At 40.2% G+C, this 23,439-nt stretch overlaps 1 protein-coding gene across 1 annotated transcript; it reads right to left on the minus strand.

Moving 5' to 3' along the window:
- Positions 1-1,376: 1,376 nt before the first annotated feature.
- DDIAS (DNA damage induced apoptosis suppressor) lies at positions 1,377-23,428 on the minus strand. Its single transcript, XM_005894642.3, has 6 exons — positions 23,300-23,428; positions 15,532-15,632; positions 15,072-15,200; positions 6,938-7,099; positions 6,000-6,117; positions 1,377-4,904 (listed from the first exon to the last, which is right to left on the minus strand). Coding segments are annotated over exons 2-6 (3,015 nt in total). The 5' UTR covers positions 15,534-15,632; positions 23,300-23,428; the 3' UTR covers positions 1,377-2,300.
- Positions 23,429-23,439: the final 11 nt, after the last annotated feature.

Below are 23,439 nucleotides of genomic sequence, written 5' to 3' on the forward strand. Positions count from 1 at the left end.
AGTAGACAACTATAACTTTTTTTGGCCATGCTGAGGGACTTGTGGGATCTTAGTTCCCCAACCAGGGACTGAACAGCAGGTCCTCAAAGTGAAAGTGCAGAATCCTAACCACTGGACTTCCAGGGAATTCTCTAATACCGACTCTACTCTTTTTCTTTTGGCTGTGCTGAGTCTTCACAGCATGCCTGGGCTTAGTTGCCCCATGGCATGTAGGAGTTTAGTTCCCTGACCAGGGGTCAAACTTGTGTTTCCCCCACTGGAAGGCAGATTCTTAACCACTGGACCACCAGGGAAATCCCCTCTTTACTCTTAAAAAAAAAGTACCTGAACAATAGAGATCTGGTAGGCAACATCGTAAGCAAGCAATCTTATTATCTGCATTACTAATAGTGGGGCCACTTGACATTGTGTCTCCTAATGTAATACAATATGAAAGGCACAACATAAACCTATGAAATATCTCCGTTAAAACCTTCAATCTAATTATGTTCTAGAAAATGAGACGAGACATAACCGAAAACCATGGGGTCACTTTAATGAAATCCTGGTTAAACATCAACAATTACAAGACGATGTAGGGACAAGTAAAAAAACTTAAATATGGGCTAAACATTAGATTGGAGAAGGCAATGGCACCCCACTCCAGTACTCTTGCCTGGAAAATCCCATGGATGGAGGAGCTTGGTAGGCTGCAGTCCATGGGGTCGCTAAGAGTCGGACACAACTGAGCGACTTCTTTCACTTTTCACTTTCATGCATTGGAGAAGGAAATGGCAACCCACTCCAGTGTTCTTGCCTGGAGAACCCCAGGGACGGCAGAGCCTGGTGGGCTGCCGTCTATGGGGTCGCACGGAGTCGGACACGACTGAACGACTTAGCAGCAGCAAACATTAGATAATATTGAAGATGGGTATAATGGCAACAGCCCAAACAGAAAGACAGGAGGCGGTGTTCATTATTTTCGGAGATTACAGGATAGAAGTTGTGGGTGACAAGATACAGACAAGTTGCAAAGCATGGGTGTGAGAAGGCAAGGGAATACCAGGTGATCTCCATGAAGTACGAGGCAAGAAGAGTAGGTTGGTCGGTGGCATGAAGAGTGAAGATTTGGAGTAGCTACTGTGGGCAATGGCAAAGGCAGCTGACTGGAGACACATAAAATTTTTTTTATGGGGTGCATGGACTTCCCTGGTGGTACAGGGGATAAGAATTTGCCTGCCAGTGCAGAGGACGAAGTTTTGATCCCTGGTCTGGGAAGATTTCAAATACCACGGAGCAACTAAGCTCACACACCACAACTACTGAACTTGAGTGCTGCAACTACTGTGGCCTGTGCTCTGCAATGAGGAGCAGCCCCTGCTCAGCCAGTAGGGGAAACGTGCACAGAACAGATCTTTACGGGGCACAGGTGACGTGATGCTAAGGACTTGAATGTAGATTTTCCCATTTTTGCTCATTGTTAGCCCTTTGAGATTATCTTCCTTTCATAGAACTCATTGATACTAACGGCTTGTTTATTCGTCTAGACCATGAGTTTCTTGAGGTAAAGGGCCTTGACTTTCATTTTTGAGTTCCCAGCACCTGGCACAGTGCCTAGCATGTAGTAAAGTGAAGTTGCTCAGTTGAGTGTGACTTTGTAATCCCATGGGCAGTATAGCCTAGCAGGCTCCTCCGAAGGATTAAAAAAATACAGACTAAATAAAATAGTGACAGTTTCACATTTAATTCAGTCTTTATTGACCCTTCTTCTGAGTCAAAGCCCACAGATGCTGCTGGGTTAACTGATTATCTACCATGCTCCCAGAGCAACGTAAATGTAATATCCATTAAAAAAGTTCCATCATTGTGTTAACTGTATTGTATTGAAATTGTCTATTATATTTCTGTCTTACCTAGTAGACTAAAATCTTTTGAGATCAGTGATCTTGTAGCTTTGTATCATAAACCCAACAGTAGCTGGCAGGCATTTTCTGATCTAAGTTGAACAACTAAGAAAGACTACATTTTGGTCTGCAAAAGCTTTATTTCTTCATGTATGTGTGATTTAACAAATACTTTTAACAAGCAAAATTAACAATATTACTTAAGTACAATCAACAATACAAGATAAAGTGCCAAATTATCTGAAATCAGAGCATTCTGGATAAAACACTGGGAAAAACAATGGCTTCCCCTTGTTTATAGGCATTAATAGCACCTCTTTTCTATTTGCTTCAAGTCTTCAAAATGGTAAGTCTGCTTTCCATGACCCTGGAGGCAGAGTTTCCAGAGACACACCTTTAAAAGCTCAGAAATTGGGTTTAGGTGATATTTTGTGAGAAGAGTTCAGGAGACCACGCACTTTTACTTTCAGGTGCTGACGGTGACCAGTTTTCTGAAAATGGAAGGCAACATTTGACTTCCGCACAAGAACCACATCCCAAAACTGACTCTTTAGAAATCCAGCCTGACCTTATATTGTTACAGTCAGGAGTTTTCTGTTTTATAACTGCTGCTGTAAGCATAGTCTTTAAATTTAACTCCTTCTTAATTAAGCATTTACCAGTTCTTTGCTTGCCATATTTCAGTTTTTTTCTTGGTAACTCATTTTGATCAGGAGAATTATAAGCAGCGTGGCATTTCCTTAGACCCGTGGCCCGGAATCCAAGCATATCTGAAGGAAACACTTTTTGTGTGGTAGGAGGGACCCACTCATCAGCGTCAGTTTCAAGGCACTCAGTGACAGGATGGTTGTTGGAGACCTCTGGTGGTGTACCAGATACAGTAGGGCTTCTGGATTTCTGGCCAGGTGTCTTTATATTTTTTGGACAGACAGGGGTGGCCTGCAGTGCGTCATTTGCAGAAGAAATCCTTGTTTTTTTATAGTTAGCATCAAGGTCCAAATAAAAGGCAGGTAATTTTTGGAAAGCTCCTTTCATTCCATGAATCCTACTTTGGTGGAATCCAGTAACTGGAGTTGACTGTGAACACGGAACAAAGTCTTGGCTATATTCAATATCATATTCTGAATCTGACTGAAAATGAGGTGGAGAGGGACAGGTTCTTGGATAGAGAGAGGCAGATGTGTTTTGCAAGGATAATTTTTGTGATGACTGGCTGGAGTTTTCAGAAAGTGATCTCAGTGAAAAATCAGATTCTGTATGATGACTTTCTGCCAAAGACTTTCCCCACTGTAAGAAAATATTCTGTGACCTTTTGGTCATTTCTGTTACAATGTCCATCTCTTTAGGACTATCATCAAAGAGATCCACAGAAGCATTGTAACTGCCTTCATGACCAGGAGAACAGTTCTGTGTTGGGTTATTACCAGTGTGTTCATAAAGCATTTCTCTCAATATATTCATACTTCTATTTGGAGTACTGTGAAGAGCTTCTAAAGGATATGTGAGTTTCCTGCAAATTGTCAAACTGTTGCCCTGATTCTTTGGCCGCCTACAGTATTGTTTATTTTCTAAGCTGGGAAACTTGGAAACAACATTATACCTCCTAGAATGCAAAGCTGTCAACTTTTCACTCATTTCTGAAAGTGATTTTTCTCCACATCCATTATTATATTTGCTGCTGAGACAAGAATGGTCAGCCTCTGAAGTATTGTGCTTACATGAAATTTCAGTCTCACATGGTAGAATTCTCGTAGACTTAAGAGCAACTGTTGTGCCTGAGCCTTTTGAAGATGGAAACAGAGCTGACAGATGAACATTTGGTAGAGAATGTTCAGAAATATCTCTTTTATTACCACTAAAAGAGACAGCCTCTGCTCTGTTCTCTGGCTGTGATTCCTTATGAATGCTAGGACTTGGATTTGCTTCATGGTTGGAAAGGAAGTTCTCTCTGCTGGAGTTTGCTTTGACTGTTGCTGGTGGTGACCTTAAGGCTATACGTGGTATATGCAAGGCTCCAGGGGTTCTTTGTGGAGTCAATGATAACCTGCTGTGGTCCACATGCAGTTTACTGATGGCATTATCTAGACGACATTTCCTGCTGCTGGCATCTGTCTGGTTTACAGCGATTTCACTTTCGATAGCTGCCAGAAATTTGTTTAGGCTTTCAGAGAGTGGCAGGTCATCCCAGATCTCAAGGTCACAGTCCTGGGAACCACTGACTATTTCCTCAAGTCTGAGTGATGAAGATGGATAACACATACATCTCTGCTGAAAGCTAGGGAGGGTATCTACCTCCTGATTCTGGTGACATGTTATCTCATGCTGAGAATATGTAACTTCCACTGCACTGTGGAAGGATTTTGTATTCCTTGGTTCAAATCGCTCCTGTACTTTTATAGGGAATAAATTAGAGTCAGGAACTCCAATTTCATGATGATTGCTATGAACTGCACTTGGCTGATTAGCCTGTAGGCCAGGTTCTTCATCTAACTTTAGTGCTGAACTCTTTTTGTCCATATGTGAAACCAGGCTCCATGAACCCTGAATGGTATCAAGGCAGCTATTGGAACCAGTGGCCTCTGCAGAGGAGATGCACTTTCTGTTCTGGTGAAGAGTACCAATGGCCTTGCTTTGTTCCAAAGCTGAAAAACCATCATCTGTTAGTTGTGAAACAACAGAAGTGAGTTCTAGTGATAGCTGCCAGAATCCTGGAAAATAATCTTTGTCATGGGGCTCAAAACAAGAACTGCTGTCAGGGCCACATAAGCTGCTGAGATCGCTATTCGAACTTTCTAAAGCAAGAAGGTGGCTATTAGGTGTCTGGGAGCCACAGCGAAGTTTCCTGACAGCAGAAAGCTTCAAAAGCCGACGGAAATAGTCAATGACAGTGAAGCCTACAACACTTGGGTCTGGTGGAATGATCTGGCAAGCTACGAGTGCTTTAACTACTCTCTTGCGGTCTGAGCACTGCTCTGAGAAGTTACTGGAACCTGAACCTTTTCCATGCTGGTTTTCAAAATTCTGTGGAAGAAGTAAATGAATTTAAATGAGAATAAATTTTTCTTCCTTTGACTTAAACATGAAACAGGGATTTAAAAGGTTAAAACAGATGTAGCTATAACTCCCACCCCCATAATTCAATTGCTCTAGCATGATAGGGTTATATGGAATTATAATTATGGGGAAATAAACCTTGGAGTAAAGAGACTTGTCTTCAAATTCTGTTCCAAACATTTCCTAATGTGGGGACTTTGGATAAGTTATTAGGAGCCTCAGTTTTTTCATTTATAAAGTAAGGATACAAAGGCAGGATTATTATATTAGCAATAACACACAAAAAATTGTGGTGCTTAGCAAATAGTTGTTGTTCAATAAATGGTAGTTACTATTACATTTCTCACTAGCTTCCATAAACTTTGAATGTTTAAAGGAATGTTCTTATATCGCTAAAAACAAAAAAGGAAAAAAAGAGGCATCTAAGATTTTAACACAGAAAACCTCTGTAGCTCCTAGTTTCAACTTCCCTTTGGGTTTTCTCACTGTTCAGTTGTGAAGTGCTGTGTTCCCTTTTTAAAGCCCTGATCGCAATACAGGCAAAATATTCATTTGTTCCCGTTAGCATACAAGAGACAGAAAAAGATTATTCCTTAAGAGTCAGCACGTTCTTCAGACTTTTTCTACAGTCACTTTTATATAAGACCATCCTTCCTAACCTATTCTAAGAGTTATCAGTACTCAGTTACTTTGCTTTCAATGTTACTTCCCTCCTTTTTGTAGATAAGAGTTGATCAAAGTTTTACTATAGAATCTAAACCGAATTTAGAGAGCACAGTAAATACCAAATATCAAAACAAAATACCTAACGCTTATGAATTTATAATAAATTTAGATTTCTAAAACTCTGAAAGCCTTTCAACAGGGCTCTTCTAGCTTTTGAAAGAGGAACTTGTCATATACATGATGTTTTAAAGGATCACCTATAGCCTATTTTTATGTAGTTTAAAGGGTTTCTACAGGCCCTCACATTTATGACTCCTAAAAACTACTTAGAAAATTAAAAGTTTCACTACAATGGAAATATTAGCATAATACTAAGAACAAACTAGTCTCAATTACCGTCACTCCAAAAACAAAGTTTTGTCCGACAAAGCAAGTTTCCACTGCTTTAGTTAATAGGTTTTGGGTTGTATCACTGCCCAGAGTTTCTGGTATTTCACTGGGATCCTGAATGTACCTTAATTGAAAAGAAAATAAAAAATGGGAGAGCATGAAACTTTTAAGTTACATATAGAAAAAAGAAATGTGACTTTAACAGCTAGGTGTTTTGTTCCCTCTGAATTCCTATAGCCTAGAAAGACAAAAGCAGTTGATCAAGTGTGAATAAAGTAGATGCCTGTCTAGTAACCAGGCCTAGCAATTATTCTAAAAGTGGCAGTGGGAGAAGTGGTGGGATCTTTAGCCCTTCTCCTCAGTGTAGAGGGAAGTCTTTCCCCATCGCTGGCAATCCTGGCTGTGGTCTTTGGCTTTTCCTTTCTTCAAATCAGTTTGCTCACAGCTACAAGGAGATGGACAGAGATTTTCTCTCTCTATATATACATACTTACATTGTCAGGACAACATCTTAAAAGGTCCAACTATGCAGATGAAGTTGCAATGCAAATGAAATAAATGACAAAATTTCAACTTCTGATATGTAAATATTCCTTCAAATAGCTTCTTCTACCTCAAGAGACCTTAGCCACTTGATTTGAATAATCCTTCAGTTTGAAATGATTTTACTTTCTTCATCTATATTTCTCTAACTTGGATTAAAGTTTTGTAATTTAATACTCTAATTACAGTTTAGTTGGTCTGAATAAAAGGAGCATGGTTTAACATTATCACAATATGTATTCATAAAATAAACATCTTTCTCTTTCTTTCTTATCTTTTTAAATGAACTGATGATTTGAGGTCAAGGGATCATCTTTTTACTAAATGCATATTATTTTAAAAACATATATCTTCAAACTTGATGTACATGGCTAGGAAAAGAATGCTTTAAATATTCTTACCTGTGCAAACCAGTGGCTGTGAGACCAAAAAATGCATCTAAGCAGCTTCCAAATACAGTAACGCCAAATAATTTGTTTGATTCTGCAACTTTTAAGGAAAGCTTGTATCTGTAAATGGCATTTTCAGCTTCACCAGTAGAGCCACATTTTGGACAATTAGATCTGGAAAAGTGCAGGGAAAAAAGAGATGTTCACTAACTTTTTTTGTGATGTAAAATAAATCTGGCAAAGTGAAGATTAAAAATATTTTCTGTACAAAATGTACAACTTACATTGTAAAATGATTTCAGATCAACCTCTTTTAAATTTTCTCTATTTATAAGTTACTTTTACTTGTGGGGGCAAACTAAATATAGCGAAGTAAATGCCACACCAAGGGAAGACCTAAAATTTAATGTCTACCTTCTGTTCAAAGAACAATGAGTAATCTTTAAATATTTATGAAGTTCCTAGTCATACTTTTCTCACTATGATAAGGATAACTTAACTTTTTAAAAATTCATTGAAATATGTTGAGAATTTATTAGATTACAGAAACTAGGTACAAAACATCTTGTTTAACTTGTGTTGCAATTATGGTCAAAGTCTTTCTTATAAAAAAATACTGTGTGTCAAGTATAACACTACTGTAATGCACTAGCTCTCTGGTCTCGGAATATATATTAAGATCTTTAAACTTAAACTTACTCATCTGTGAAATCCAGGATTGAAGAAGGATAAAATGAGGCAAAGTATAAGAAATAAAGTTAAAGAGTCTAGTATAGATCTTGTCAAATTAATGTGTTTAGTCTGCTGCTCTCTTATGATTAAATATTGGTTTACTGCCACTTCTGCTTATGTTTCCCTCTTTTCTAGTTGTTTGTACTATTTTGGAATTCTGCTACCCATCTTTAACATTCTTAGTTTAGCAAACTGACCCCTTAAAACATCTTTGGTAATGGTTAATCCTAGAATGTTTTTTCTTCATGTTGCTAATGATTTGGCTTAAAAAAAGTGGAAAAGTGCAAACAGAAAATAATGTTAAAACATAGCGGTATAAATTTGATTGCTTCCAGATAGCCACTGCTGCTGCTGCTGCTGCTGAGTCACTTCAGTCGAGTTCGACTCTGTGCAACCCCATAGACGGCAGCCCACCAGACTTCCCCGCCCTTGGGATTCACCAGGCAAGAACACTGCAGTGGGTTGCCACTTCCTTCTCCAATGCATGAAAGTGAAAAGTGAAAGTGAAGTCGCTCAGTCGTGCCCGACTCTTAGCGACCCCATGGACTGCAGCCTACCAGGCTCCTCTGTCCGTGGATTTTCCAGGCAAGAGTACTGGACTGGGGTGCCATTGCCTTCTCCGAGATAGCCACTAGGGGGAGCCTTAATTCCATGACTCACAAGGTGACTATTTTGAACAAAGGTTAATCCTTCATGTAAATTACTGATTCGCCCACATTACATTTGTGCTAATTATTTTCTTATCCACAATGATAATGGAACTGTGACAATCCATTCATATAATCTTAACCAAATTGGCTGGAGTTTGTGTTGTATTCTGGGCATAGAATAAGTGAAGGTAATCCACTTACCAGGGTGATAAAACCTCACTAGTACCAAGCTCTAGTGAAATGAATTAGTGTTTTAAATGTTTTAAACATATATTAGAACTTGTTCAAAAATTATGTATTAATAATGCATTCAAGTCTAATGCAAAATTCTTAGCAAACCTTAGAATTAATATGCATCAGTGTTTTACAATTTATAAACGTTTTCACAACCAAGGTAAGAGAAACCCAAGTAAGACGGTAGGCGCTGAAAGAGGGCATCAGAGGGCAGACAGACTGAAACCACAATCACAGACAACTAGCCAGTCTGATCACACGGACCACAGTCTTGTCTAACTCAGTGAAACTAAGCCATGCTGGGTGGGGCCACCCAAGATGGACGGGTCATGGTAGAGAGGTCCACTGGAGAAGAGAATGGCAAACCACTTCAGTATTCTTGCCTTGAGAACCCCATGAACAGTATGAAAAGGCAGAAAGATAGGATACTGAAAGATGAACTCCCCAGATCAGTAGGTGCTCAGTATGCTACTGGAGATCAGTGGACAAATAACTCCAGAAAGAATGAAGGGATGGAGCCAAAGCAAAAACAACACCCAGTTGTGGATGAGACTGGTGATAGAACCAAGGTCCGATGCTGTAAAGAGCAAGATTGCATAGGAACCTGGAATGTTAGGTCCATGAATCAAGGCAAATTGGAAGTGGTCAGACAGGAGATGGCAAGAGTGAACATTGACATTCTAGGAATCAGTGAAGTAAGGTGGACTGGAATAGGTGAATTTAACTTAGATGACCATTATATCTACTACTGTGGGCAGGAATCCCTTAGAAGAAATGGAGTAGCCATTATAGTTAACAGGAGTCCAAAATACAGTACTTGGATGCAGTCTCAAAAATGACAGGATGATCTCTGTTCATTTCCAAGGCAAACCATTCAACATCACGGTAATCCAAGTCTATGCCCCAACCAGTAATGCTGAAGAAGCTGAAGTTGAACGGTTCTATGAAGACCTACAAGACCTTTTAGAACTAACACCCAAAAAAGATGTCCTTTTCGTCATAGGGGACTGGAATGCAAAAGTAGGAAGTCAAGAAACACCTGGAGTAACAGGCAAATTTGGCCTTGGAATACAGAATGAAGCAGGGCAAAGGCTAATAGAGTTCTGCTAAGAGAACTCACTGGTCATAGCAAACACCCTTTTCAGACAACACAAGAGAAGACTCTACACATAGACATCACCAGATGGCCAACAATGAAATCAGACTGATTATATTCTTTGCAGGCAAAGATGGAGAAGCTCTATACAGTCAGCAAAAACAAGACTGGGAGCTGACTGTGGCTCAGATCATGACTCCTTATTGCCAAATTCAGATTTAAATTGAAGGGAGTGGAGAAAACCACTAGACCATTCAGGTATGACCTAAATCAAGTCCCTTATGATTATACAGTGGAAGTGAGAAATAGATTTAAGGGATTAGATCTGATAGACAGAGTGCCTGATGAACTATGGATGGAGGTTCATGACACTGTACAGGAGACAGAGATCAAGACCATTCCCATGGAAAAGAAATGCAAAAAAGCAAAATGGCTGTCTGGGGAGGCCTTACAAATAGCTATGAAAAGAAGAGAAGCAAAAAGGAAAGATATAAGCATCTGAATGCAGAGTTCCAAAGAATAGCAAGGAGAGATAAGAAAGCCTTCCTCAGCGATCAATGCAAACAAATAGAAGAAAGCAATAGAATGGAAAAAACTAGAGATCTCTTCAAGAAAATTACAGATACCAAGGGAACATTTCACACAAAGATGGGTTCAATAAAGGAAAGAAATGGTATGGACTTAACAGAAGCAGAAGATATTAAGAAGAGATGGCAAGAATACACAGAAGACCTGTACAAAAAAGATCTTCATGACCCAGATAATCACGATGGTGTGATCACTGACCTAGAGCTAGACATCCTGGAATGTGAAGTCAAGTGGGCCTTAGAAAGCATCACTATGAACAAAGCTAGTGGAGGTGATGGAATTCCAGTTAGGCTATTTCAAATCCTGAAAGATGATGCTGTGAAAGTGCTGCACTCAATATGCCAGCAAATTTGGAAAACTCAGCAGTGGCCACAGGACTGGAAGTCAGTTTTCATTCCAATCCCAAAGAAAGGCAATGCCAAAGAATGCTCAAACTACCGCACAATTGCACTCATCTCACACGCTAGTAAAGTAATGCTCAAAATTCTCCAAGCCAGGCTTCAGTAATACATGAACCATGAACTTCCAGATGTTCAAGCTGGTTTTAGAAAAGGCAGAGGAACCAGAGATCAAATTGCCAACATCCGCTGGATCATGGAAAAAGCAAGAGAGTTCCAGAAAAACATCTATTTCTGCTTTATCGACTATGCCAAAGCCTTTGACTGTGTGGATCACAATAAACTGTGGACAATTCTTCAAGAGATGGGCATACCAGACCACCTGACCTGCCTCTTGAGAAACCTGTATGCAGGTCAGGAAGCAACAGTTAGAACTGGACATGGAACAGACTGGTTCGAAATAGGAAAAGGAGGATGTCAAGGCTGTATGTTGTTACCCTGCTTATTTAACTTATATGCAGAGTACATCGTGAGAAACACTGGGCTGGAGGAAGCACAAGCTGGAATCAAGATTGCCGGAAGAAGTACCAATAACCTCAGATATGTAGATGATACCACCCTTATGGCAGAAAGAGAAGAATTAAAGGGCTTCTTGATGAGGGTGAAAGAAGAGAGTGAAAAAATTGACTTAAAGCTCAACATATAGAAAACTAAGGTCATAGCATCTGGTCCCATCACTTCAAGGGAAATAGATGGGGAAACAGTGGCTAACTTTATTTTCGGGGGCTCCAAAATCACTGCAGATGGTGACTGCAGCCATGAAATTAAAAGACGCTTACTCCTTCGAAGGAAAGTTATGACCAACGTAGACAGCACATTGAAAAGCAGAGACATTACTTTGTCAACAAAGGTCTGTCTAGTCAAGGTTATGGTTTTTCCAGTGGTCATGTATGGATGTGAGAGTTGGACTGTGAAGAAAGCTGAGTGCCAAAGAACTGATGCTTTTGAACTGTGATGTTGGAGAAGACTCTTGAGCGTCCTTTGGACTGCAAGGAGATCCAACCAGTCCATCCCAAAGAAGATCAGTCCTGGGTGTTTATTGGAAGGACTGATGCTAAAGCTGAAACTCCAAAACTTTGGCTACCTGATGTGAAGAGTTGACTCATTTGAAAAGACCCTGCTGCTGAGAAAGATTGAGGGCAGGAGAAGCGGACAACAGAGGATGAGATGGTTGGATGGCCTCACCGACTAAATGGACATGGGTTTGGGTAAACTCCGGGAGTTGGTGATGCACAGGGAGGCCTGGCGTGCTGCGGTTCATGGGGTCGCAGAGTTGGACACGACTGAGTGACTGAACTGAACTCATATTTTATTTGTTTTGATAGGTAAACAAGGCATTTACCCCATTCACAAAACTGGGAAATTGGGGTGAATTGTTGCCCAAGGTGACAAAGTTAGTGATTTTTATGACCAAATCCAAGGCTTTGGATTCTTTGCCGGGAGTTCCATCTTGGATGATAACTATAGGAATGGTATGGTTAAGAATGAACTATCTTATAAATAGAGAATATCAATGATAGCCTAAGACTAGGATTAACACATTACTAAGTTATGACCAACCTAGATAGCATATTGAAAAGCAGAGACATTACTTTGCCAACAAAAGTCCATCTAGTCAAGGCTATGGTTTTTCCAGTGGTCATGTATGGATGTGAGAGTTGGACTGTGAAGAAAGCTGAATGCCGAAGAATTGATGCTTTTGAACTGTGGTATTGGAGAAGACTCTTGAGTCCCTTGGACTGCAAGGAGATCCAACCAGTCCATTCTAAAGGAGATCAGCCCTGGGATTTCTTTGGAAGGAATGATGCTAAAGCTGAAACTCCAGTACTTTGGCCACCTCATGTGAAGAGTTGACTCACTGGAAAAGACTGATGCTGGGAGGGATTGGGGGCAGGAGGAAAAGGGGACAACAAAGGATGAGATGGCTGGATGGCGTCACCGACTCAACGGATATGAGTTTGAGTGAACTCTGGGAGTTGGTGATGGACAGGGAGGCCTGGCATGCTGCGATTCATGGGGTCACAGAGTCGGACACGACTGAGCGACTGAACTGAACTGAAGTGAGAGTTAATGCATTATTAGCAATTATGAATATATACACTAAATGATATATTTTTATATTATATGTAAAATGAAGGTATTTATTTATTTATGCAGTTTCCTTTAATCCTTTTAGGAATAAGCTAAGCCTTAACTGAAATAAATGTTAGTGTGGAGTAGATCAGAGCTTTACAAACTTCAATATGCAAATCAATCACCTAGGGATCTTGTTAAAAACGAAGATCCTGATTCACTATGTCTGGGACAAGGCCCAAGTTTCTGCATTTCTAACAAGCTCTCAGGTGATGCCGATGCAGCTGTTCCTCAGACCACATTTTGAGAAGCAAGGGTAGAGACAACACATTCAAATCACAGTCCCTAATTTAATTTCTAAAGGCACTCCTATATCCCAAATGTCACTTTTTATGGAATAGCAGTGCACTGAATATGCCAGGAAATTTGGAAAACTCAGCAATGGCCACCAGACTGGAAAAGGTCAGTTTTCATTCCAATCCCAAAGAAGAGCAATGCCAAAGAATGCTCAAATTACTGTACAATTGCACTTATTTCACATTACCAAGATTATGCTCAAAATCCTTCAAGTTAGGCTTCACTGGTACATGAACTGAGAACCTCTAGATGTGCAAGCTGGATTTAGAAAAGGTAGAGAAACCAGAGATGAAACTGCCTACATCTGTTGGATCATAGAAAAGGCAAGACAATTCCAAAAGCACATCTACTTTAGTTTCAATGATTATGCTAAAGCCTTTGACTATGTGGATCACTACAAACTAGAAAATTCTCAAAGAGATGGGAATACCAGATCACCTTACCCGTCTCCTAAGAAACCTGTATGCAGGTCAAGCAGCAACAGTTAGAACTGGACTTTGAACAACTGACTGGTTCAAAGTTGGGAAAAGAGTACATCAATGCTATGTATTGTCACCCTGCTTATTTAACTTATATGCAGAGTATATCATGCGAAATGCCAGGCTGGATGACTCACAAGCTGGAATCAAGACTGCCAGGAAAAATATCAACCTCAGATATGCAGATGATGGTACTTTAATGACAGAAATAGAAGAGGAACTAAAGGGCTTCTTGATGAGGGTGAAAGAGGAGAGTGAAAAGGCTGGTTTAAAACTCAACATTCAAAAAACTAAGATCATGGCACCCGGTCCCATCACTTCATGGCAAATAGATGGGGAAACAATGGAAACAGTTGCAGATTTTATTTTCTTGGGCTCCAAAATCGTGGACGGTGACTGCAGCCATCAAATTAAAAGACACTTGCTCCTTGGAAGGAAAGCTATGATAAACATAGACAGCATATGAAAAAGCAAAGACCTCACTTTGCGACAAAGGTCTATATAGTAAAAGCTATGGTCTTTTCAGTAGTCATGTACAGATGTTGAGAGTTGGACCATAATGAAGGCTGAGAGCTAAAGAACTGATGCTTTCAAACTGTGGTGCTGGAGAAGATTCTTTAGAGTCCCTAGGACTGAAGAAGATCAAATCAGTCAATCCTAAGGGAAATCAATCCTGAATATTCATTGGAAGGACTGATGCTGAAGCTGAAGCTCCAAAACTTTGGCCCCCTAATGCAAAGAGATGACTTGTTGGAAAAGATTTTGATGATGAGAAAGATTGAAGGCAAAAGGAGAAAAAGGCGGCAGAGGGTGAGGTAATTAGATAGAGCGTCACCAACTCAGTGGACATGAATTTGAGTAAACTTCAGGAGATAATGAAGGACAGGGAAGCCTGGTGTGATGTAATCCAGGGTTGCCAAGAATCAGACATGACTTGGCAAGTAAACAACAATTACTAGTTTGAGCTGGGTGGATGGTTTGTATGGACAAATGAGTTGCCGTCTTTGCTCGTAATTTATGTATATGTAAGTTTGTTCCTTCATATGAAATTATCATATTCACATACACGCCCACACATATATGCATATGATAATCTTCTCAAATGAAGACCAAACTTGAAAAAAATTCTGCAGGTTCGTTTAAGTATTGATTTATTTGGCTGTGTTAGTTCTTAGCTGCAGCAAGCAGGCTTCTTTGTAGTAGTGGTGTGCGGCCTCTAGGGCATGCAGGCTCAGTAGTCATAGTGTACAGGCTTAGTTGCCCCACTGCATGTGGGATCTTACTTCCCTGACCAGGGATCAAACCCGCATCCCCTGCATTGGAGGGCAGATTCTAAACCACTGGACCATCAGGGAAGTTCCCCCCAAACTAACTTCATACAGCTGACCCTTGAACAACACAGGTTTGAACTGCAGAGGTATACTTATCCATGGATCCCCCCTCCCACCCCGCAACAGTGAATACTATGTGGTACTGTATATTCTGTGGTTGGTCGAATTCTTATATTTTCCTTCTCACACTTTCAGGGTTTATTTTTACCTTTTGGAGACCAGGATTATCCGAGAGAAGCACTTTTGACATGAAGGATATATAAAACTAGAATTCTGGAGAGCAAGAACTGAGGCAAGAAGAAATTTTCTTCTTCTATTCATGTGTTCCCACTGTGGCCTGCAAAACAAAGTAGCCGTGGGATGAATGGCAAATCTTTAACAGCATGTGAATAACTCATTTCTTAGGAAAATCACCTAACCTTCACTACAAAGTCAATAGATGGTTTTGTAGTAAGTGTCAGGATATTGGAAAACTAGTTTTCTTTTTCTACATAGTTAAGAAAGTAAGACTTAAAACAGAGTAGCTCAAGCAAATATTGGGTTTTTGAGTAAATGTTCTACCCTGGTAATTCAAGAAAGGTATCATTTAACTTCTTTCAACATCTTTAAAGAAGAGCTATACAGAACTTGTTTCTACCATTATCAGGAAAGAACGTAAATGAACTTACATGAATGTTTAAACCTGACCTGGTGGGAAACAGTTCTTGTTAGCGGGAAAATATCACTTCAGTAGATTTCGGTATTTGGGCTGGGTACATTTTTATACAACCTGAAGAGGGGAAAAAAAGACATTTTAGAGTGTACAAATAGAAAAATAAAAATCAAAGGAGAGTTCAAAGTGCTTTATGAGCCTTGTATAAAACACATCAGAGAAATAAAACAATAAAATAGCAATTCACCTCTTTTATATTTTCTTTTTAAAAATTCAAATGTTGGTTTATCAAAAATTTTTAAACTGATTAGTTTGTATATAGCATAATGTAAATGCTCTGAAATAAACATCTCCATGGATGTTCAAGGTAAAGCTATGTCAATAAATTTTCAGTTGTAAACACATGGCAAAAGCTTTCAATTTCTGAAAATTGGTGAAATGTTCTGAGACTGGCATCAGTAAATTTTGATAAAGTGAAAGTCATTAGTTTAAAAATCATAAAAATATCTTTTACATATAGCTCATCCTGAGGATGATCACAAATTTATAAGTGTGATTTTAGAATGGATATCTTAAAAGTGACACTAATCCTGTCATCAACCAGAATATTTCTGTGAAAATAAAATCTTGCCACTGAAGGCAGTAAGATGGAAACTTACAAAGATTTAGATAAATGGATTTACATAAATCACTGATTTACGTTATTAAACGGGGCATAGGAAACAAAAAAAAAGAAAAAGCAAAGACATTTCACCCTGCTTAATTCTTGTTGAAGTCCTTGCTTTTGTACCCTTAGGTATACATGACTAATAAGGTTCTACCAAAAGCAGATATATATTCCTAGATTCAGCTGTCACCTTAGGCCACATGGCAATCTCTAAGGATAAGGTAGAGGAGGTGACATAGTAGAAAGGCAGGCCAGAGAACACTGCTGTTATTAGTGCTACTGACTTCAAGTTCCTTCTTGCCAAGTGGCAAATGATGGAATGTATGTCAGTAAAGGTATCTTTTCCGAATATCTCTAAAATCCAGTTTGGGTACAGTGTTAATATGGTGGTACAGCTACCTATGTGCTTAAAAGTGAAGTGTTAATTGTTCAGTCATATCTGACTCTTTGCAAACCCATGGACTGTAGACCGCCAGGCTCCTCTGTCCATGGGATTCTTCAGTCAGGAACACTGGAGTGGGATGCCATTTTCTCCTCCAGGGAATCTTCCTGACCCAGGGATTGAACCCGTGTCTCCTGCACTGCAAGCAGATTCTTTACCATGAGCCACAACAGAAGCCCATATATGAGCTAGGGGAGATAAAACAGGGCAAAACTCCCTCCTGAAAATGTGGTCTTTTATCTGCTTAAAATCTTGTAGTTTGAAATGAAGCTTCAATTCCCCACAATGCCTGTAAGGCCTTAGCTCATCTAGTACCACCTCTTTGACCTCACTTTGTCCCACTTGCCGTCTTTAATCACAACATTTCAAGCCATGCCAGCCTTCTTTCTGCTCCTTAAATGCACAAAATAACTTCTCTTTTCAGGCTTCTGTTCTTACTTTTCTCTTTGTCTATAAAGCTTTTCCCTTAGTTCTTCAAATAGTTGGCTCTCATTCTCGTCATTAAATCTTTAATATTACCCTGTAGAGAGCCCCTTTCCATTTCAATAAATACTCTCTTCTGCTTGGTTTCCATGATATCATCCATTTTACTCCTTTATTGTACTAATCACACTTTTGATATATGCCATCATGAAAATGTATATATCAGATGATACACGCTCCCTTGTTTCTGTTAGTTCTACCCTCATTAGTCTGAAAGTTTCATGAAGATAGAGGCCTGGTCTATCAAGTCACCAGTAAATGAAAAACATATATAAGCAGAAATATTTGGAAATTAATTTCTAAATTAGTTGTGCAAGCACTAATTGCTATATTTTTAAAGGCAAGAAATTGGTTAAATTGTTATTATTTAAGGGTTTATTGCCCTCTAGTGGAGAAATTAGTATGTTCAGAAAACTATAATAATGGTAAATTTGAAAACTGAAATGAAAAAGGTCATTAAGGTATTTTTATTATTTGCGTTTCACTTGGTAAACTCAGCAAATGGCAAAAAGACTTTCCATCCATTGGCAGTGGACAAATATGAAATCAGATCCTTTAAGGCAGTCACTATTAGTCATTCCAAGTACTGCATTTTGGACTCTTTTGTTGACCATCATGGCTACTCCATTTCTTCTAAGGGATTCCTGCCCGCAATAGTAGATATAATGGTCATCGGGGTTAAATTCACCATTCCAGTCCATTTTAGTTCGCTGATTCCTAGAAGGTCAACGTTCACTCTTGCCATCTCCTGTTTGACCACTTTCAATTTGCCTTGATTCATGGACCTAACATTCCAGGTTCCTATGCAATATTGCTCTTTACAGCATGGGACCTTGCTTCCATCACCAGTCCCATCCACAACTGGGTATTGTTTTTGCTTTGGCTCCATCCCTTCATTCTTTCTGGAGTTATTTCTCTACTGATCTCCAGTAGCACATTTGGCACCTACTGACCTGGGGAGTTCCTCTTTCAGTATCCTATCTTTTTGCCTTTTCATACTGTTCATGGGGTTCTCAAGGCAAGAATACTGAAGTGGTTTGCCATTCCCTTCTCCAGTGGACCACATTCTGTGGCCCAACCACTAACGCTGAAGAAGCTGAAGCTGAATGTTTCTATGAAGACATACAAGACCTATTAAAAGTAACACCCAAAAAAGATGTCCTTTTCATTATAAGGGACTGGAATGCAAAAGTAGGAAGTTAAGAAACACCTGGAGTAAGCAAATTTGGCCTTGGACTACGGAATGAAGCAGGGCAAAGGCTAATAAGAGTTTTGCCAAGAGAACGCACTGGTCATAGCAAACACCCTTTTCAGACAACACAAGAGAAGACTCTACACATGGACATCACCAGATGGTCAACACCAAAATCAGATTGATTATATTCTTTGCAGCCACAGATGGAGAAGCTCCATACAGTCAGCAAAAACAAGACCGGGAGCTGACTGTGGCTCAGATCATGAGCTCCTTATTGCCAAATTCAGACTTAAATTGAAGAAAGTAGGGAAAACCACTAGACCATTCAGGTATAACCTAAATCAAGTCCTTTATGATTACACAGTGGAAGTGAGAAATAGATTTAAGGGCCTAGATCTGATAGACAGAGTGCGTGATGAACTATGGATGGAGGTTTCTGACACAGTACAGGAGACAGGGATCAAGACCATCCCCATGGAAAAGAAATGCAAAAAAGCAAAATGGCTGTCTGGGGGAGGCCTTACAAATAGCTGCGAAAAGCAAAGGAGAAAAGGAAAGATATAAGCATCTGAATGCAGAGTTCCAAAGAATAGCAAGGAGAGATAAGAAAGCCTTCCTCAGTGATCAATGGAAAGAAATAGAGGAAAACAACAGAATGGGAAAGACTAGAGATCTCTTCAAGAAAGTTAGAGATACCAAGGGAACATTTCATGCAAATATGGGCTCGATAAAGGAAAGAAATGGTATGGACCTAACAGAAGCAGAAGATATTAAGAGATGGCAATACACAGAAGAACTGTACAAAAAAGATCTTCACGACCCAGATAATCACGATGGTGTGATCACTGACCTAGAGCCAGACATCCTGGAATGTGAAGTCAAGTGGGCCTTAGGAAGCATCACTATGAACAAAGCTAGTGGACGTTATGGAATTCCAGTTGAGCTATTTCAAATCCTGAAAGATGATGCTGTGAAAGTGCTGCACTCAATATACCAGTGAATTTGGAAAACTCAGCAGTGGCCACAGGACTGGAAAAGGTCAGTTTTCATTCCAATCCCAAAGAAAGGCAATGCCAAAGAATGCTCAAACTACCGCACAATTGCACTCATCTCACACGCTAGTAAAGTAATGCTCAAAATTCTCCAAGCCAGGCTTCAGCAATACGTGAACCGTGAACTTCAGATGTTCAAGCTGGTTTTAGAAAAGGCAGAGGAACCAGAGATCAAATTGCCAACATCCGCTGGATCATGGAAAAAGCAAGAGAGTTCCAGAAAAACATCTATTTCTGCTTTATCGACTATGCCAAAGCCTTTGACTGTGTGGATCACAATAAACTGTGGACAATTCTTCAAGAGATGGTAATCCCAGACCACCTGACCTGCCTCTTGAGAAACCTGTATGCAGGTCAGGAAGCAACAGTTAGAACTGGACATGGAACAACAGACTGGTTCCAAATAGGAAATGGAGTACGTCAAGGCTGTTTATTGTCACCCTGCTTATTTAACTTATATGCAGAGTATATCATGAGAAACGCTGGACTGGAAGAAGCATAAGCTGGAATCAAGACTGCCGGGAGACATATCAATAACCTCAGATATGCAGATGATACCACCCTTATGGCAGAAAGTGAAGAGGAACTCAAAAGCCTCTTGATGAAAGTGGAGAGGAGAGTGAAAAAGTTGGCTTAAAGCTCAACATTCAGAAAACAAAGATCATGGCATCTGGTCCCATCACTTCATGGGAAATAGATGGGGAAACAGTGGAAACAGTGTCAGACTTTATTTTTTGGGGCTCCAAAATCACTACAGATGGTGACTGCAGACATGAAATTAAAAGACGCTTACTCCTTGGAAGAAAAGTTATGACCAACCTAGACAGCATATTGAAAAGCAGAGACATTACTTTGCCAACAAAGGTCCGTCTACTCAAGGTTATGGTTTTTCCTGTGGTCATGTATGGATGTGAGAGTTGGACTGTGAAGAAAGCTGAGCACCGAAGAATTTATGCTTTTGAACTGTGGTATTGGAGAAGACTCTTGAGAGTCCCTTGGACTGCAAGGAGATCTAACCAGTCCATTCTAAAGGAGATCAGCTTTGGGTGTTCTTTGGAAGGAATGATGCTAAAGCTGAAACTCCAGTACTTTGGCCACCTCATGCAAAGAGTTGACTCATTGGAAAAGACTCTGATGCTGGGAGGGATTGGGGGCAGGAGGAGAAGTGGACGACAGAGGATGAGATGGCTGGATGGTGTCACCGCCTCGATGGACCTGAGTTTGAGTGAACTCCGGGAGATGATGATAGACAGGGAGGCCTGGTGTGCTGCAATTCATGGGGTCGCAGAGAGTCGGACACGACTGAGCGACTAAACTGAACTGAACTGTCATTCCCTTTGTTGTTTTCATAGTATTTCGTTATGATTCTGGTCATCTAGTTTGTTTTGTTTCTCTCTGTCTCTAGTGCCTGACTTAAAGTATTGAATTCATGTTTGATGGACAACTGAATGAAGCATGAGGAATGAGTAAATACTAAAGTTAGGAAAACATGATCACAGACTTGGGAACAATTCCATATGTGGTATCTACCTGTGGTTTATCTTTCTTCTTGATTTTATTGGTGAGGATGGTGATACAGCATTACACTGCTTTCAGTTCCACCACAGTCAACAAACCATATTCCAATTTAATAAGTTCAATATGTGCTCAGTCACATCTGACTGTTTGTGGCCCCATTGACGTAGCCCAGAAGGCTCTTCTGTCCATGGAATTTTCCAGGCAAGAATACCATAGCAGGTTGTCATTTCCTATTCCAAGAGATCTACCAGACCCAGGGATTGAACCCATGACTCTTGCGTTTCCTGCACTGGCAGGCAGATTCTTTACTACTAGTATCACCTGAAAAGTCCAAGTTCAATATACTTATTTATCAATTATTTATTATGCAGCTGATAAATACCAGGTGATGGGAATAATATAAGTGATGAACAAAATAGTCAAGGTCCCTACCTGGTCACTAGATCTATAGCCTAGTAAGAGATAGGTGGAAAATTCTATACAGGAAAAGTACATTATACCATGAGAAAATATAACAGGGTGACTCATTTAGTCTAAGACTGTGGCCAAAGGATGAAATCACTCATTTAAAAAACTGGCCCACACTTCTAATGGCATATAGAAAAGGGGATGTGACTACCTCCTCTCCCTTTCTTCATTCGTCCTGAAACTGCTCTTGCTTTGCAAGAAAATCTTTCTCATTCTGTTGCTCTCAGATTTCCCATTTCATATATTATAGGACAGACTCCTCAGCTATGGAAAGGATAGTTACTTTGAGTTGCTTTATTAAAGCTGTCTAATGGTCTCCCTCCAAGGGTGCATACTTTGTCTAATCTTTCTAAAGGCAGTCATAACAAGTCCCTGAGAAATGATCTTCTGACATTAAAATGAAAATTCTGGAAAAGGGAGAGGGAGGCAGGAGATTAAAAAAAAAATCAAATAAGCAAAAAACAGACAAAACCTGTTTTGTTTGGAGAAATACTAATGAAAAGTATTTTAAAAACATTACTCAGGAAACTCATAGTGTCAAGCACAGTTTGTTCATTGTACTTATGACAGGTAAAGTTCCAGAGATGGGAAAGGGGACAGGGTTACAGATAGAAAAAAATCACCTCATGCAGCTGTCCTTTCTGCATACATTCCAGCAACACTGGCCTTTTCTTAGTTTCTTGAACATTAAGATGCTAAGTTCTTTCCTGCTTTAAGGCCTTTACATAACCTGTTCACTCTGGAATTTTCTTCCTTTCTTCTATTGCATGGCTGGATCATTCTCATCTTCTAGGCCTCAATTTAAGTGTCAACTCCTCAGAGGCGTTCCCAGACAAACCTAACTCAAATAGATTCCACTTCATTCTTTTTAAGCCCACACATAAAAAGTTTAAGTTCCATTAGGCAGGAATCTCACATCTTGTTCAGCATTGTGATCCTAGTACCTAGAAGTTCTTGGCACAGAGGGAGACACTTAAAAACTATCTGTAGAATGAGTAAGTAACTACTGGGTGCTTTGTGACCCAATTTTGCAGGATGATGAAAGCCTTCCTGATTTAGAAAGCTTCATAAATTGAGACCTAAAGAATGAGTAAGAACTAGGTGGGATGGGATTCAGACCGGGTCTGAAGGTGAGGGAGAATTGTGCATTTGAGGGACTCAAAAGGACATTCCATGTGGCTTGAGCATAGGGCTGGAGAGGTGGAAAAACAAAGCTGGAGTACTAGGCAAAGGCCAGACAAGAAAGGCCCCGTTAACCACGTTAAGGAGTTTAGACTTAAACCTGAGGGCAAACAGGAGCGACCAACGGCAAGGTTTTTAACGGGGAGTGCCCTGATCAGATTTGTACTTTATCAGCCTAGCAACGTGGAGACTGGACTGGAACGTAAGGAAATTGAAAGAACCAGCTGGGAGGCTACAGTCATACTTATGAAGCAGTTGTGCTGAACCAAAGTAAAACCGGCGAGAAGTGTATGGATTGAGATATTCTAGAGGTTGGTATGGTTTGATGTAGGAGACAAGGAAGGTACCTAGAAAACTTGTTTCTGGTTTGGACACCCTGCTCAGTGAGCACTCGTCCCTCTGAGTCATCAAAGCAGTTTGGAAAAGATCCCTTTCCAGCAGATACTACTGGGCATAGCAGACAGCGGTGTACGAGCCTCCGAGCACCTCAAAAATTGCAGTAGCACCTTTTTCCTCCCTGTATTTCGGGTTCCAGACACCCGTTTCCAGGTCGATGGCACACACAAACGCTCTCTGACTGACTGCAACAGCACCGTCTAAAATGAAAAGAAATGACCTTCTCACTCTTCTCTCTCATAACCGCCCTTTTATAGAAAAGACTGACTCCTGAAAAAACAACATAGAATGTTCTGAATGCTCACTCAGAACGACGTGCAGGGGTCTTCTTAGGAGTCTCCGGCCCTTGCTCCCCGAAAATCTCCTCCCACACCTCCTCACCTGAGGCAGAGGACCAGAAACCTGCCCGGGCGAAGCTCCTTGACGCGGACACCCAGGACTCAAGCGGCTAGAGAATGTCTTCCAATCGAATCTCCCGCTCCTCCTTCCGCCGGAAGTGACGCCATGACCGTCTGGTCTCA

Source organism: Bos mutus, chromosome 29, assembly GCF_027580195.1.
Source record: "Bos mutus isolate GX-2022 chromosome 29, NWIPB_WYAK_1.1, whole genome shotgun sequence".
Lineage (NCBI taxonomy): Eukaryota > Metazoa > Chordata > Mammalia > Artiodactyla > Bovidae > Bos > Bos mutus.

Coding starts and splice junctions, on each gene's coding strand:
- DDIAS (XM_005894642.3), bottom strand. Junction 7,100..15,071: donor ATAATCCTGGTCTCCAAAAG/GTAAAAATAAAC, acceptor GCACTTTTCCAG/ATCTAATTGTCCAAAATGTG. Junction 4,905..5,999: donor ACTTTGTTTTTGGAGTGACG/GTAATTGAGACT, acceptor CTTCTTCCACAG/AATTTTGAAAACCAGCATGG.